The sequence below is a fragment of the Pteronotus mesoamericanus genome, unplaced genomic scaffold (assembly GCF_021234165.1).
Source record: "Pteronotus mesoamericanus isolate MK-2021 breed Mesoamerican mustached bat unplaced genomic scaffold, CSHL_Meso_final contig_116, whole genome shotgun sequence".
In the NCBI taxonomy this organism is placed as follows: Eukaryota; Metazoa; Chordata; class Mammalia; order Chiroptera; family Mormoopidae; genus Pteronotus; species Pteronotus mesoamericanus.
This window is the reverse complement of record NW_026555027.1, coordinates 33040437-33058393: the sequence shown is the minus strand read 5'-3', so window position 1 is coordinate 33058393 and position 17957 is coordinate 33040437. Positions and strand designations below refer to the sequence as shown.

The 17957-nt window shown below is 41.7% G+C and overlaps 1 protein-coding gene across 2 annotated transcripts in view; it reads left to right on the top strand.

The window, feature by feature from the left end:
* SLC7A14 (solute carrier family 7 member 14) overlaps nucleotides 1-17957 on the top strand; it is a 99540-nt gene that overhangs the window by 62990 nt on the left and 18593 nt on the right. For both annotated transcript variants that reach the window (XM_054576983.1, XM_054576987.1), the window contains exons 3-5: nucleotides 7168-7404; nucleotides 9147-9364; nucleotides 17785-17931. In XM_054576983.1, the coding sequence (XP_054432958.1) occupies nucleotides 7168-7404; nucleotides 9147-9364; nucleotides 17785-17931 (602 nt within the window). The remainder of the gene's footprint in view (nucleotides 1-7167; nucleotides 7405-9146; nucleotides 9365-17784; nucleotides 17932-17957) is intronic.

The window sequence follows — 17957 nt, the reverse complement described above, 5'->3', positions numbered from 1 at the left end:
AGAGAGCCTGATGGGATACTCCCTGAAAAAGAAACCCTCTACGTTCTTGGCTTATCAAGAACACTGGGAAGAAGACATGAGTGCAGATCACAATGACCCACAGCATATGACAGGGGGCCGAATAGATGATTCTCAGTATCTAACAACTTGCTTCTCAAGGGAACAGCAATGACAGGATACTTCATCACCATCTGGAATTCAGTGTCACAGAGAAAACAAATGTTTCCGAGAGAATTCATACTCTCTGAGGTCCTGTGATTTCTCCTTGTACCCTATTCCCAATCTACATTTAAGCAGCGCTAGCAACCATAGCAAAGTATATGACATGTCTAAGCCCTGCCACGATTGTATAAACGGAACAAAGATGTTTTAAGACAACTAAGAAAATGAGCAGGAAATGGGTAATCACCGTTTCAGCAATGCTATGTTTGGTGAGGGCTTTCTTAAAGACATGTTTGGGCCTAAGTGGTGAGTTACACTGGAGTAGTCCAGCAGCTGATTCCATCCTGTGTCTGGGAGACGGCGGATAATTGACACTCCGGAGAAAGGGCCTTCATGACTGAGGAATCAGTGGCCTCATCCATTTGCCAGTTCAGTGCGCCCCAACCTTTCTACCTCTCCAGGATGAGGTATTATGAATACAGTATATTCAAAACAACTCATCAGACCCACTGTCTGCAACTTGTGCCCATCACACAAAGCAAGACCCTCTGAGAAAGAACTCCAAGGCACACTCAAGATCTCACTGATCCTAGAGGCCTGAGTGATAATGCAGGGCTGACAAATTGTTTCCTTGGACAGCCCCCTCCCCTCCCTCTCATATCTCCTGATACTTCCTTTCCCTTCGAACAGTCCTTCTGTCTGTCAGAAGACTTTACTTCAAAACTCCATTTTGCAGTCCCTTAACGCAGCTCATGCATTTCCTTCCCATGCCCTGCAACCAATATCTTTCTTGTTTTATTTTAATTGTTGTTTTTCTGGCCTGTCTTCTCCACTAGGCTATGAAACCCACAAAAGGGATAACATTCTTCCTGTTCATCTTTGAATCCCTGAAAGCTAACATAGAATCATAGAGATGGCACCTTATAAATTTTTTGGATAAAGGAATGAATTCAAAGCTCCCAGAACTAGATATCAAGAGACCTCCATCCTAGCGCCAGCTCTGTATCTAACTGAGTATGCAGCCTCAGCCTGCGGCTCATTTGCATCACACCCAACGAGCAGTGGGCGCCCGTCCCCGTGCCATTCTCAGTATAGCCTGTGCACCTGCAGAGGCGGGTTGGGGGCTGGGGGGAGGAGTGGGGTGAGGGAGACCCTGGGCAGGCCAGCCTCAGGTCTCCTACCCCTCTGCAAACACAGCCACCTTGCCTTTGCTTATCTATGTACTAGGTTCTCAAATAAGACTTTGTGTGCAAAGAGGTTTTTACAACCAAGAGAAAGCTTTAAAACTATAGAAGTAGATCAACTGTCCAGTCCTTTCAGCTAGATTCCCCCATCTATCAAAAAGGCCCCACCCCCTCAATGATCTGCTCCCAGACCACCTCTGCAGACTCATCTTCTTCAATCCCCAAAGTGGCCTTTGTGTGTTGTTCCAGCTAGGCCTTTTCATCAAGAGCGTATAACTGCTCTTGCTCCTGTTTTTTCTGCCTGGCAAAGCTCAGCTCTCCCTTAAGATGCACCTCAAAAGCTGACCCTCTTCCTCCCCGCTCCCCCATCAACCAAAGACCCATCCTCCCAAGAACCAGGCTGACCCACAGATCTCCAAGAGCACCTCATAAATACTCTGTGGTATTAAAACTGGCCACGTGGAATCATCTGTTTATTCAGCTCTTTCCTGATTGAAACATAGATGTTTCAGAGTCAGGAGATACGCCTTACCATTGTCTCCGGTATTCACTACAAGTGATCAATTTAGTAGGCACTTAACAATGTGAGTCACATAAAGGAAGGAAATTAGAAAGTCAGAAGCTATTTAGGAAATTGGTAGGTTAGTTGATAAGTAGGTTAGGAAATTAGTCTATAAGTTAAACTACTTGTTAATGAGAAAACCTCTTTATCTGAGTAAACAAATTAGCATTCTAGTGTGAATAACCACTAGATTTAATATTCCCAGGTGAAAGAATTCTTTTAAAAAGTACTTATTTATCTAATGGTTTTCTGTGGTGGACTGCAGAAGGAAATACATTTCTTGAGTCAAGAAACCCTTCTCTACCGTTTGCCTACTCTCAGCTGGGTCTTTCTCCTTTATATCCTCTTATTTTGGAGAATACTGTCCTCCTGGTTCTAAGAGAGTCATAGAGAGCCATGGCAGGCTGTGAATGAAGGGATGAAGTTAGAGGAGGAGGAGCACGTAGTGATATTCTACGTTTGCGAAGCACTGTCTCAGGCACAGTTGGAAAGTTCAACACTTTTTGTGGGCTCTCTGAGAGTATTTAAGCAGAGGCTGACCTGTTATGCCTATATCCGATAGAACCATAGACTCCCTGAGTTGGAAAGAATTCACATTGAAAGGGGTGGAATTTTTCTGAACCCCAAATCATACATCACTTGGAGTACACAAGAGACGGCTTATAGAGAATATTTCAAATATGGAATCGCCTTGTATCTTGTGCCAACCCTAGTTTCAATGTGTAATTCCTAAGTCGGGCTGCTTTTTAGGCTGGCAATGTGTCCATTTAATCAAAGATAGTTTAAGGTGTAGAAACAGGATACTAGGTTTATGATAAAATGAAAAACAGGGACACATTTATAATATAAAGAGTGGGCAGTTGAAAAGGATATCAGAGTTGCAGGCTATGAGACATTTCTCATTTTCTCTAGTCCTGCTAAAATGAAACCTCCATATTTCTCAAGGATCTAGCCTTGCTATCTCTGAACAACTCTAATGGGAAAAATTCCATCATGTGGCCTGCAAAATACAGTCACACATTGCACATTCATGGCTGTCTGGACCTCAACGTTGTACTCTACATTGCCTTTCTCCAGATACATGGTTATACTTTTGGAATCAGTATGCTTCTCCCGCTCCAATCACTTCATTTGGTAGCCAAGAAATGCAAAATCACTTTGACACTAGCTCAGGCAAATATGATTAGGAAGGTAACTCTAAGGGAAGAGGTTTTTTTAAATACATACTAAATTGAGTAAAGATTATTTATAATTGTATCTTTCCTTAAAATAGTGATTCTCCACCCAGTACACCAAATCAACTTTGGGTAGTAAGTACTTTGCCATGCTTCCTTTACTGCTGTGAAATACAAACTAGAGATAATGTTACCATCGTACATAGTGTGCCCTCAGTATGAAATATAAATGAAGGAAAAGTAATTTCTAATAAAAAAAGTATTTATTTCAATGTGTGAATGCTGGAGCATGAGTACGTTAGGAGACCTAATGAAGTCATCAGATGTTTGCTGTCATTTGTAGAACCACTACAAACACAACCACTACAAATACACACTCACATAGGTGTGCTGTTTAGTATTCAAAGACCATGAGTCATGTTGCTATGGTAGTTTTTCCAAAATGATAACCAACTCTTGGTAAATTTCAAACAAAAAAATTACAGCTGTCCCTCAATTTACCCAGTTGTTGTAGTCCTGGAAAATTCACTATTAATACAGCTGTGGAAAAAATGCTTTGTGTTAATATGTAAATGGGGATAAATTCAGGCTCAGAAATAATAAACAGTTTTTTACTTGCATGATTGTCCATTGGCATCTTCAGAAGACATGTAAGACATGGGACAATGCTTCATTCTGTGGGACGGTCCCACACATTGCAGAATGTCTACAGTCCAGTCCTCTGCCCATTTAATGCAGCTTGTGCCCACAATTATCACCAGAATCAAAGGCACTCCTACAGATTTCCAGAATTCAAACCTTAGGAAGCAGTGCCCCCTTTGCTGAGAGCCATTGGTTTGAAGTATTGCCTACAGAGCTTCCCCCAAGGACTCAGACTTGATCTGTGAAGCCAAAGAATGACAGTGCTGGAAGGTACCTTAAACCTTATCTAATTGGCCCTTCATTTTTATCCATGTGATGTAAGTAAAACTCGTTCTTGGACACTCAGTTACTGTATAACCTAGGATAAAAATCAAGATTTCCCTTTAGTCATTTTTATTCCTTATTGAATAGAAAGATACCCTTGAATTTGTCTATCTTACACACCAGCTATTTCAAAAAAGTTGAATGACTCACAGCATTTTCCAGTTTTCAACAAGGTATTTGGGATTGAAATCATGTACTTCTCACCGCTGAGTTTCGTGGTCAACTGGGATATTCTCAACAGCCCACCACAAGCCTGGATTCTTGCATACAAATAAATGAGAATGATTAAAAATATTATAAATTCCCTTTACAATGTGTTCAAAAATGATTGCTGAGAGCAGAAGATGTCTTACATGGTTAGTGGCTAACTGATATTCTCACTGTCCTCCCCAATGTCCAGTCCTAAGGATCCAAGCAGGACCCTGGGAAATGAGTGACTCAGATCCCACATGTTCCTGCACTGTGCACAGTCTGACTCAAGACAGCAAGTGGCTGGTCCCTTCCTAAGACTTAATGATGTCTTGGCTATTCAGTCCTGATGGTGAATGGAGTATTTTAAAATTTGATTTGGCAGATCAAATATTAAGAAGAGGATGTTTGATTGCACAGACTCCACAATACTGGCTTTCCAAATTAAATTTGCAAATTGATACCTGCTTCAAAAACAATGCTTGGAAAAATTCCATTTATAATCCTTATACTATCAGGGAGTAAAGGTAAATAGAGAGAAGATATTCATAGCATGTAAGAGTTATTGGGTAAAATTATGGATCCTAAACCAAAGAGGAGAAGTTAGTCACCTCCTAATCCCTTCCCCTCATACTGCACAGAAAGAGCAACCTACTCTGTATATGCAAACTCAGCTCTCTTCAGGGGAAATAAACACAAATGTCCTCTAAGCGAGAAAATATCATCAGGTCCTTCTACTTGGTCCCTGTACACCCTACAATTTCCTCATGGAGGAGTTCCTCAGGTCTTCCTCCCAAGACCACATCCTCTTAATTTTAGACTCACTCTAACAATTCAAACATCAGGTGTTGGAAGCAGCAATTTAGAAAGGAGGAGGTTTGACTGCTCAGGGTAAACCCTGCGACGGCAACAAGGAGAGACAACTGATCATCTGATCTCCATGCAGGAGATGGAAAACTGTTTTACAAAGTGGAAAGAGGGGCTGAGATAGGAACTCAAAATAAACAGCAGGCTGGGCCATTTAATGTAGGGACAAACAGCTCTAAACCTGGTAGCATCTCTGTCATACCAAACAGCATAGTAATTAATGTAAAAGAAAAGTTAGATCATACTCAATATGTTTCGCAGCAAAATTCAATGAAGCAGGTAGAATCCTAGAGTGGCGATGTAAGAAAACCCTTCAGAGAGCATCTAAGTTCAATCCCTTTACTTTACAAAGAGGGAAACTGAATTGAAAAGGTAAAACAGGTTGGAGGTAGCGTTGAGACAGCAGCGCAGCCTAACTGGGCCAGGGCTCCTTCCATATGGACGCCCTGATAACTGACGTCACTGAGAGGAAGGAAAAGAGACGTTGCATCACATGTCATCACTCATTGTGTCATTGCTTTTGGCCTCACTGTTTTTGCCCCTCTGCATTGATTCCTCCCACTTCTAGAGGAGCAGAAATCTGCTCTCTTGATTCACAAAAGAGTGAATTATTGTTCCCGGATTTGTGATGAGAGAACTTCAGGGCTGGCCCTTATCAAAGCTGGGACTGAAGGTAAACTTTACTTTGCGTTCCCTCTGACATTCTCCTACCCATTCCTGCTATGTTTCCTCCAACCTGCCCTATATCTGTCCTCTAACGTGGCACTCCACCCACTGGGCCCACATCCAGAGCTCCAAGCACGATGTAGAAGACTCTCCCAACTCCCACAAGTCTGGTGCATTCCCAGTCTCTTTCTAATTTGATCTCTAACTCCATTAAACAGAATGAGGCAATATACCAATGTTTTTCAAATGTAAGAGGTTAGCTTATTAAAATTCAGATTCCTGGTCCCCATCTCCCAAAATTATAATTCAACAAATGATTCTGGTTGAAGTGGGCCCTGACCCTCCAAGTACCCTCTATCTTCATACTGTCTCTCTCTGCCATACCTTTACCTCATATTCCACCTCTTTGTCCAACTAATTCCTACATATTCCTCCAAACCAGCTCATGTACACACCTCTCATCTCTGCTCTCATCCCAGTATATTTCTATATCACTGAGCTGTATAAAGCCTACTACGTACACTGATTTTCTGGGGCATCTCTCCTTGAGGGCAAGGCTACGTCTTACTGGTCTTTTTTTTAATTCCCAGCACTTAGCAGCCTACCAGGTACTGTAAAAGTGTTCATTAAATTATCTTTTGCATGTGCTAGATTTCCTCGTTAATGTCTAGTCTTTTAGCCCTGGCTGGGTTGCTCAGTTGGTTGGAGCATCATCCCAATTTGCCAATGTTGCAGGTTTGATGCCCGGTCAGGGTACATACAAGAATTAACCAATAAATGCACCAATGTTTGGAACAACAAATTGATGTCTCTCTCTCTACCCTCCCATCCCTTCTTCTCCCCCTTTCTTCTCTCTCTCAAATCAATAAATTTAGAAATTTAAAATTTTTTTCAAAAAATAACTAGTCATTTATTGTATTTGAATTTTTTATCAGTCCCCTAGATACCGAATCACTCAAAATATCACTCTCAAATGAGATGCATCTTCTGCAATATGTAAAAATGAAAGAGAAAAATGTTACACATAACCTAACCCTGGTGCCAGCAGTTGTGGGGGTCATAATGAATCAGGCCCATGTTCACTCAGGATATCTAACACCTAAGGAACAATGACAGAAAATCATAAAACATATGGAAATTTTTCTAAGGAAAGAAGATCTGTTTCAAATAGTTCTTTAAAATTAGTTCTGATTGCCTTCCAGTTATTCAGGTTAAAAAGTTTTTCAGACACGAGGTTGGAAAACACTGATGGCGCTGAATTGATTCATACACAAGAAACTCTGTATTTGTTCTCTAATCCGAGAGATTCCCAGCATTTTCTACCTACAATGTTTGGCCACCACAAGGTCAGCTCCTCTCCTAAAGTTCACCAGCCATCTGTGTTTGTCCCGTGCAGGTGTTTGCTACGCAGAGTTTGGAGTCCGTGTCCCAAAGACCACGGGGTCGGCCTACACCTACAGCTATGTCACTGTTGGGGAGTTTGTGGCGTTTTTCATTGGCTGGAACCTGATCCTGGAGTACCTGATTGGAACTGCAGCTGGCGCCAGCGCTCTGAGCAGCATGTTTGACTCATTGGCAAACCACACCTTCAGCCGCTGGATGGTGAACAGCGTGGGAACGCTCAACGGTCTGGGTGAGACTGCCACATCCTCTCAGCCCAGCATGCAAATGTGAAGAGCCAAATGAATGTGTTCCCCTTTCAGGACGCAATTTGGTAAAAACTTATCAAGCCTTAAATGTGTCTTCTCTTTTTTTTTTTTTGCAAAGTAATTCTTCCCCTCCCAACCTATTCTAAGGAAATTAGTCTAATTTCCATAAAGCTTTCTACAAAAAGATGTTCATCACAGCCTTATTTATAATAACAAAAAATTAGAAACAACCTAAATATTCTACAGTAGAGCAAATAACTAAGTAAATTGTGAAAGCATATTACGTAGCTAGAAATTAAAAGAATAACTAGGAAGTCTTTTGTAATAACCTGGAATGTTTTTACTGTAATGGCATGTGACAAAGGATGCAAGTCATACATGTATTGTGTTAATAACTATATAAAAATGAAACTAATGCAGTAAGAACTGTAAAGAAATTCTTCAGTGGTTTCCTCAGCAGATTTTTTAAAGTTTCATAAGTATATATTAATTTTAAATAAGAATATATATTTTTAAAATAGAACAAAATGGATTCTAGTCTAGCCGAGGTCAAGGATGGGTAATGGAACTGAGTGAATACTTAACAATAAGAAGTTCATATAAAAATTACCTTGAGACTTCAGGCTCTGTCCATCACTTGCCACCCACTTTCTATCCTAATATCTGACTTTATCTTTTCACTTTCATGGGGAGCTAGACAGCAGTTGAGAAAGCTTTGAGATCTTACCCCACAACTTCCAAGGACCGATTCTGTGTCTCTGTGCAAGTCATTTAACTTCAGTGTCCCTGTGTCTGAAGAACTGACAAAAATGCTGAGTATCCAGATACCATAAGAAGATAAAAATATATGAAGACCCCATCTCCTCATATGTGCATTTCATAGAATTTTAGGTCTCCAAGGGCCCTCCAAAATCAGGTAGTCCAAGCCCTTAACTTTACAGATGAGGTACAGAGAAATGAGACACTTCCCCAAAGAGTCAGGCAGTCCTGGCTTTGTGTCTTGTGTGCTTGCTTACATTATATGCTTAATAGCAATTTAATTTAATTTGACCCCTCTGGTTATGGGCAAAAGTACAGCTGAAATTCAGGAGCCTGGTTACTGAGGCTCTGCCTTTTCCTTTCTGTAGAGGGCAGGAGTCCACTGGCAATGGACAAGACCTAGCAGGCAGGGCATGTTTACCGGTCATTTTCTCTGCAACCACATACTCATGAATGGAAAGAACACCCTTCTTCCAATAGTTTTCAAAGGCATACACTTCAAATCTTTCTAATAATAAAAAAAATTGCTGGAATGGAAAGGAAAATTTATGGACTATAAAGTGAACAAAAGTGAAGATAAAACAATTTTCAAATAAAATGTTAAACCTATATATCTCTCCCAAATATCCCAGGACCGTCCTAACTCCAAATGTTCTGTGCCATGGTTCCATAGGATTCTTGTGATTGTTATGTCATGTACCCCAATTTTTGGTCCAGGATATCAGGTCATCTTACCTATGTACCAAAACCTACCCATTTGCAAATAGATACTTGTAGACCACAGTGTAGGCACATATGCGCATGCTCACACGCATGCACACACACACACACACAGTTTCTTCCCTGGCTGTAACAAGCTGACTGCCCTTCTCAGAGCTGAGTGCCCATGCCCTGGGATGGGGCTGGGAGTTTTCATGGCCTTTTTTCCCCTCCAGACGTTATTAACTCATGTCTTTCCCCCCTCTAGGGAAGGGTGAAGAGTCATACCCAGATCTTCTGGCTCTGGTGATCGCGGTCATCGTCACCATCATCATCGCGCTGGGGGTGAAGAACTCTGTGGGCTTCAATAACGTCCTCAACGTGCTGAACCTGGCAGTGTGGGTGTTCATCATGATTGCAGGCCTCTTCTTCATCAATAAGAAATACTGGGCTGAGGGCCAGTTCTTGCCCCACGGCTGGTCAGGGGTGAGTTCATTCCTAAATCCTGGTGTACCTGTCGCACCCTCTGCCTTCTACCCTGTGACCAGTCTGAGACATATTTTCGGGAAAATGCTGCTCTGTCTCATTACCTTCATGCCACTGTCTTCCTCACCTTTCATTAGAGTGTTGTGGAAGAGTGGCTCTTATTTGTTTCACAAATATTTATTAAGATCCTATTTTACAGATAACAATAATAGATTTGGTGTGTTGGTCCCTTTTGATATGCCTCGTACTAAATGCTTTGCATGTAATAGTTTACTTAATCTTCCTAATAACCTTGCAAGAAAATATTTACATTCTGGTCTTGCAGATGAAAAAACTCACACACAGAGAAATCAGGTGGCTTTCTATTAAGCATACAGTGTAGACAAACACAGAAGACCCAAAGCCAGGACTGTCTGATTCCAAACCCTGTACAATCTCTCTATGGTCTATTCAGATGACAGTGAGCCCATAAGTAAACAAGACAGTAAAGGAAACCCAGAGAGTGAATGGGTGGGGAAGGGGTGAGGGGTTCCTGGGTATGGAACTAGGAAACAAACAGTTTTAAAATCTAATCCCAACATTTGACCCAAGGTAGACAGCCCCTCAGGGGTCTGAGGGCAGTTGAGCGGGCCCAGTAGGTTCAGGTTATGGATTCCATTCCAGTGGTATGGTTCACACAGACGAGCCCGCCTGGTGCAGCCTGGAGGGTGGCAAGAGAGTGTGCTAGACCGAAAGGACGTTTTCAGATCTCACCCCTGTAGCAAGTAGTTCTAAGTGGCACCTGGACTTCTTTTTTAGGATGATTAAAAATGCTTACTTCATGGATTAATTGGTAGAATTTGCCAACCCATTTTTTTTTAAGTAGTAGAACATAAATCAGAGAATTTTGAGCTGAAAAAGGTCTGGAAGGTCACCAGGTCTGATCCCCTCATTTAGCAGGTGGAGAAACTGAGGCCGAAAGAGGCAAAACCTGCCTCAAATGGTGGCAGAAGCAAGTCCAGGATTCCAACAGTTTTGCTTTCATAGCTCTTGCTTAGACTGCTTTCCTCCAAGACATTCAAGGACCAGAAATCCCTCTTGGAGAACACTCAGAATAACTTCTGTTATTCTGAATCATGCCAGGCCGTTCAATGCACAGAAATAAGCAAAGAAGCAATTTCAGCCAAGATTTCTAGTCTTCTGCTTATCTGTAAGAATTCCACAGAACCACAAAGTTCATTCCACCTCCTTGAAGTGAATAAATCCTGAAACTGGCTAAAACCAGAAGAGGCAAACACTGTTAACCCCATTCTGGATCCTCAAATCTACATTTTCTTATGATACAAATTGTTCCCTTCCTGCCACATAAGAGAAACAACAAATTATAAGAATAACAAAGAAAGAATGTTTTTCCAGAACTCAATTACATTTTCATCAGAGCACACGAAAATGTCCTCCCCGTTTTCTTAACAATGTAAGAAATTATAGGGTCAGGGACTTACTGTAAGACTTCAGCCAACATCTAACTTCTGTGCTTTCAGGTTTTCTCAACTGTCAAGTGAGAAAGCTAATTGTACCAATTGTTTGCAAAAGAGAATAAAATCTTGGATGTTTTTACATGCACATTTTGTGGTTAGCAATAGTGATAATGACAGTAGAAAGGAGCTAGAATTTATCTGCTACCTTAGGTGCTCTATGAATTGTGCATTGTTCTCTGTGAATATTATCTCATTCTTATAACAAAACTTTAATGCAGGTGCTGCCTTGCCCAAGGCTCAGAGAGACTGGGTTACTTACCTGAGGTCAATTAGCTAATCAGGGTCAGGACTGAAATTCCTGCCCAGGACAGTGTGGCTCCAAAACCTCTTCACTACATCAGTGTGTTGAGTATGATGACCTTCCCTTTTGAACCTTCTTAAATAAGATAATTAATCAGGCATGTTATATTTTTATTTCCTTTAAGCTTCCCCAAAGTCATAGAGTCTTGGAACTGGGAAAAGTATTCAGACATGGCCTAGTCTCTTATCTTCAAATGGAAGTATATTTAAACCATCGCAGGCCAAATATGCATTGTTTACCAAGACATCATGTCAGGGCAATTCAAAAACTTTTCTTAAGTACTTGAACCATGTTAAGTTTTTAAGATCTCCCTAGTAGCTTACCTGAATGGCACACACTGCAGTCTAGGCCCCATGTAACAACTAGAAAGAGTCAATATCTTCCTGTAATTACCCTTTGCCCAGGCTGAAGAAGATGAGTCTTTTAGTCTTTCTTCTAATGCTGGGTCCTGGAGTTTTTATTCTCTTTGGGGTCTCCTCTTTCCTTCTTTGGGGATCCACATCTTTCCTCAGTCAGGAGTGTGCCTCATCAAAGAAGAAGCTAGTCCAGCCAGCCTTAGAGGTTCCCCATTTATATATCCCAGGTTCTCACCAACTTTTATAGCAAAAAATGAAGATCAGATATCAGTGTGGAGATTGTGAGAGCAGGGGCTATGTTGGACAGAGGAGGGCAAGGGGGGGAAAACTGGGACAATTGTAATAGATTGTAACAAGAATAAAAAAGAAAAGAAAAGAAATACTCCCTTAGTAAAAACCTTAGTTTTACCATTAAAAAAAGGAAAGATGCCATTCTTAACATTTTCTTTATGACAATCTTTTCCATATACAGTTTTCCTTTAATTTCACAACAGCCCTGCAAAATAAACACAATGATCTCAATTTTACATCAAAATAACTGAAGTTTAGGCCACAGATCTTAATCATAAAAGAATTGAAATGCTATCCCACTCCTGGGTGAGCCAAAGCCCTTATTTATGTACTTCACCACCCCACCCACCCCTGGTAGTGGACACATGGGACCAACTGTCTTTTTTTGCACCTTTGACCACTGATCTCACTCCAACCCAAACCAACTGCCTTGAGGAGGCTTGCCATTGGCCACCAAAAAAGTTTGGCTGGGATTCTGGATTTTTCACTGCAACTCCATTTTCCCTGCCGGAAATTCAAAGATATGCCCTAGTGGCTATGACTAAAAGCATCATCTGAGCACAAAGGACATTCCAGTGTGAAGATGTTGCTGACTCATCCTCTCTGCTACCTGCCTGGCCTTGGATTTCTGCACAGTGAATTTCCTCCCTAGCGAACTGGCCTGGACCTGTTCTTTCTCAACTTTGGTTTCAGGTCACTTTTCCAGTCCAGCAAGACCACTTTGAATATAGATCCAATTTTTTAAGGTCTGACACCTTCTCATGAGCATTTCATCCACCATGTTAATAAACACACTCCCTACTCTGTTATCTAACAATTGTCAGCAAAAGCGGGTTGCTTACTCGGCAGCTGCATGAATTTCTTCACTCCTTAGGGAAAACCTGACCTACCGGACAAGGAGACTAGTTCAGAGCTCCAACCCACTTTATTCGTTTTAGGCAGATGGGATGGAGGACCCTATGGCGAAGGGGATGGCTTAAAAGGATATCGTTACATAACTTGAAACACAATTCTCAAATACTTTGAAAGGGTTAATGAGCAATCTGTCCTCTGGCCATGGACCCCTCATAAGCCCACTCTTGCTCTGCTGTCACCACTTCCTTCCAAAGAAAATAGCTTAAGGAATGGTTTACTCACTTACAGGTTCTGGGTCAAATGCTTCTTTGAAGAGCTTAAGAACAACATTTTTCCCCTATATCAAGTAACTGCTGGCCCTCAGCTGAACCTCTGCTTCCATCTGCAAATCCTCAGCCCCTGAACACTGTTGGATGTGTGTTCCCTGTATGTTATTTGTTCTTGATGCTATCTTATGGTTTTTCTTTAACCAAATAAGATGCTCTACAAGCACAAATAGTTCCCAGGAAAACGGTCCATAGCAAGTATTTGTGGGGAATGCTGACAGCCTTCCAACAAATAAAAAGTTCTTTTCCATGTTCTGCACATTTAAATCCATTTGTTGGAACCTATTAGCACATTCCACTGTCACTGTAAATAGGCTGCTAATAGATCTAGAGCTTGAGTGTGGTAGAAAATGCTATTAAAGTTGTAGTTTTGTCTCGTTACCTTGGGAGTGAATTATATAAAGGTGTCTAATTATCCCCTAGGCACCTGGCAGATTGGCCAAAGCATGATATGGGGGGTGGAGTTGCCTCATCCTAATGCCTCTCAAATATCAGCAAGGCACAGGGGGTCAGCTTTTAGGGACCCACACACTGAGTAGCAGGCCACTAATGACATTGCCTTTGACAACTAATTAAGCAGCAGCTCTCCAGCCACTGAGGCGTGTGCTGCTTCCCCACCAAGCTGTACTGAGCCACAGACCGATCTGGATTGCCTGGCTGAGCAGCTATACCAGGTTTACTTTGGATAACAATTTTCACGTATGTCATCAAAATAAAAAGTCAATACTAACTTTTATTTATGTAAACCACTCAAGGAAAGTTAGGATAAAGCACCAGCGAGCGCACTATCTACACACGTACACACAGGCACTTTGCCACCACTTTTATTCACAGATGCTCAGCCCCAGGTACCACACACACTCCTTCGTGCACGCACACGTATCCTAATCACAGATACCAAGGGCCAGATCTGAATCTGGACAGAGTCAGGTGGAAAGCAGTTTTCATTGTTACTTAAGTAGGAGATACATCCACACACAGTTTTATTTCACAGATCCTGCATGTGGAAGAAAAGCTCATTCGAACTGACTCAAGTAAAAGGTTGACCTTATTTGCTAATTCCATTATCTTCTCTTCCATAATCTCTTTATTTACGCTATAGGTTGTAAGACTGGGGTCTGTTTGACCTTGGCAGGCGTGCTGGCTTTTCTCCCTTTGCCACCACTCCCCAGACTCATTCCCCACCCTGCCTGTTCTGCATTGTGCTCCAGAGGACCCCTGCGCTGGCTTCCTGTTGGGTTTGGTCAATGGGAGATACTGTCAGGAGATCAGAAGGAGAGAAGAGGGCAAGGCCAGAGTATCTCCTTCTCACGTTCACCCAGCCTTAGCTCCTACAATCCTTTCATTGAAATAATTTCAGTTGAACCATCTCAGTTAAATTCTGTTCCCTGCCCATTGCAGTAGAACCTCGCGACATCCTATCTTTGATCTTTCAGTCTTTCTTTATCCATAATTGCTTTCTACTTCTACATCTGTAAATTCAGGCTAACAGACATTCTCTTTGCAAACTTATTCTCTTCCCAATTTGATTATAATTCAATTTCTGGTATCTAATCATTATCAGTAATTGACATCTATTCTTTCACTTACTTGGAAGAAGAGTAGCATTTCTGTTTTTTAAAAACATGTAGATATTTATTCACCTTATTCCGTTTGTCACCACAGTCCAGGCTGCATTTGGGGTTGTGCAGTATCCTTGAGACTCCAAACCCCTCAAGGCCAAGCTCAGAGTACTTTTTGCTCATTAACTATCTCCACATCACCAAGCAAAATGCCTGACACGTGGAAACAGTTAATAAATATGCATTGAGGACAAAGAAAAGAAGGAGGAGGAGAAGGAATTTGTGCCCTTTGATTTCATTTGTCCTAGAAAAACTTACAATAATTATAAAAATACTACTGGTAAAATTTAACACTTATTGAGCAACTACTGTACTCTAGGTTTACAGTGTATTATATTATCTCATTTAATCCTTGTGATAGCTTCAAGAGCTAAATATTATCATTTCCACTTAAGTGATAAGGAAACTGGGCTCCCGGAGGCCAGCGACTTGTTCTAGCTCCCCAACCTAGTATGTGGCAGAAGCGATCTAGGTCTGACAGTCTACAAAGTCTGTACCACTAACCAAGTCTGGCTCTGCCCACACGCATGGCTCTGGGATTCCTTCTGGAGCCTGCAGTATACATCTCCACCAACTGCTGCATGGTCCACACTTGAAAACTGGGAGATGTCTCTGTGACTTCCACTGAGTCTTCTCTTCTTCAAGTTAAACATCCCCAGGTCCCCAGATGTTCCTCACATGGTGTGGTTTACAGACCTCTAGCCATTTTCTGGAATAGATGTGCCTCAAAATTCTTGTTTAAGACCCTCCCACCCTCCTTTCTTTAGCAGTGAGCACTTCTAGTATCCATGATCTTTTGATTTGACACAACTGACCAAACAGGCATGGAGCTGTAGCCCTGGGAAATCCTAATTAGGAGTGATCACCCTCAGGTTATCACAAAAGGTCACTTGCTGTATGATTTATTTACAAGAGGGTGTGTGTGTGTGTGTGTGTGTGTGTGTGTTATTTACAAGAGGGTGAGTGTGTGTGTGTTAGTTACAAGAGAGTGTGTGTGTGTGTGTGTGTGTGTGTGTGTGTGTGTGTGTGTGGAGGGGGGGAGAGAGAGAGAGAGAGAGAGAGGTGTTAAAGGAAGAAAAAGCAGGACCTGTTTTCTGGAAGCTGTCCAGAAATGCAAGGTTTTCCTCGACTGGCGACTGGCTCAGCTAAGCAAGCTTGCCATCCCAGCATGTGTTCATCCTTAAAGAACAGAAACATTTTTTAGATAAGTGACAACAAGCACATTTCCAAGCCTGTGAGCCTCCATATACATCTGTTTTCTCTCCTCAAATGAAGGCCAAAGACATTCTCCATGCCCTGAAGTGAAGGGCTTTCCTGGGCTGAAACTGGGAGTTATCTCCTCTCCCAGAAAGTAGCGCTCTGGCAATGGAACTGCTTGTTTGGGAAGTTCTCTTCACCTGAGTTATTAGAATACGCCAGGGGTTCTTAGATTTTGGAGGGCCCTGGACTCCTTGGCAGTCTGGTGAAGCCTGTAAACCCTTCCTGAGAACTGTGTTTTTAAATGAATAACCTAATTACATAGGAAATCAAAAGGAATCAATTATACTGAAATAATTGTGATGTAATCACAATGTGTTTCTTTACTGTACATTAATATTAACATGTACATCTAATAACTATTATCATTTGAAAGCAGCAATGAACACAACTGATACTCTAAGATTTCTGCAATGACCTTAAATATGGTAGGAAAATGATTGCTATTAGTGACAAAGTTATAGATGCCCTTAGTTTACCACCTACCTTCGTAATTGAAAGAAATGCTTACACTTAGTCAAAGTTAGTGAAAATAAAGTTGTCATATTTTCTCACCAAAATCCACAGATAAGATTGCATGGACCTCCAGGTAAGAATTCTCAGTTAGGGTATTGAAATATTAGAATCATAAGGGAAGACACTGTAGAAGAGACCAACTCGTTTTGCAGGTGAGCGCAGGTTGCTTTTGAAGGTTTGAGATTTTCAATATTGTGACGTACCTTGTAAGTTCTAGTATGTAATATTTTGTTTTTTACTTATTGAGAAGTCATTGGAGAAGATAAGAGTGAAAATTTAGGGAGAGATATCTGCTTGGCATATGGTTTGAATTTCATGATTTGAATGTGCAGAAAATTAAACAAAAGGTCCAGGCTGCGAAGAGCCTCACTCTCGGACCCCTGGCGGGAACTTAAATGCTGCAAGTCACCTCTCCCCATACCCACAAGCCCAGAAAAATCTCTCTCACCTTCCCCTAAAAGGATATCCCCAAACTCAAAAAAAAGCACATTTTTTACTTTCAGCTGATAATGAGGAAACTAAGGTGGAGAAACTTCATTTACACTTCAGTAGATTTTTTTGGAAGAAAATAACACACTCTTCAATGGGAGATTTTCACTGACACCTTGACTTCTCAAGTCCCTCCCATCCTTGGAGTCACAGATGCTCCTGACAGACAGACATCCAGTAGATGTCACTGGATACCACGTCCTCAGCCTTATACCACCTCAGACCTTAGACCCTTTCCTGCCTTGTAGCCAAACTAGGTCACTGAAATCCCTCAAAAAAGCAGAACAGTCAAACTGTCTCTACCTGTCTTCTCATAGAAGACAATAGAATATGCGAAGATCTGAAAATCTTTATATCATTTCAGATCCAGAAGTTACCATAGAGATGATCTATCAGAGGCACTGATGGTAATTTGGGCAGGATAATTCTTTGTGCAGACATCTGAGCCCACTACTCTAAATGCCAGAAGTACCCACCCCATGTCTCTGTGACAGTCACAAGTACCTCCCCATATTGAGAAACACCTCCTAGGGGTAGTCATACAGCCCCTGGTTGTGGTTGAGAACCACTGGATAAAAGCACAGAGAGGTTAATGAGTTCCCCAAGACCTAGGGATGGCCAACTTAGTGACTATTTTTATAACCCCACTTATTTCCAAAAATGATTTGAATGTGTTGAATGACTTGTTTTCATTTGGGCATAATTCTTCTTATCTCCATTTTACCCATGAGGAAATGTGTCACACAGCAAGAAAGTAGAGGAGATCAGAACTGGTGTGTTTAGTACAAGCCCCACCATGCTACCCGCTCTGCCACTCAGTATGGTACCACATGTCAGGCCCTGGTACCGCCCTGACACTCTGAGTCTGACAGATGTCATCATCCCTACAGGTGCTGCAAGGAGCAGCCACATGTTTCTACGCTTTCATTGGCTTTGACATCATCGCCACCACCGGAGAGGAAGCCAAAAATCCCAACACATCCATCCCCTACGCTATCACCGCCTCCCTGGTCATCTGCCTGACAGCATATGTATCTGTAAGTGCCAAATGCGTGTGGGCCCT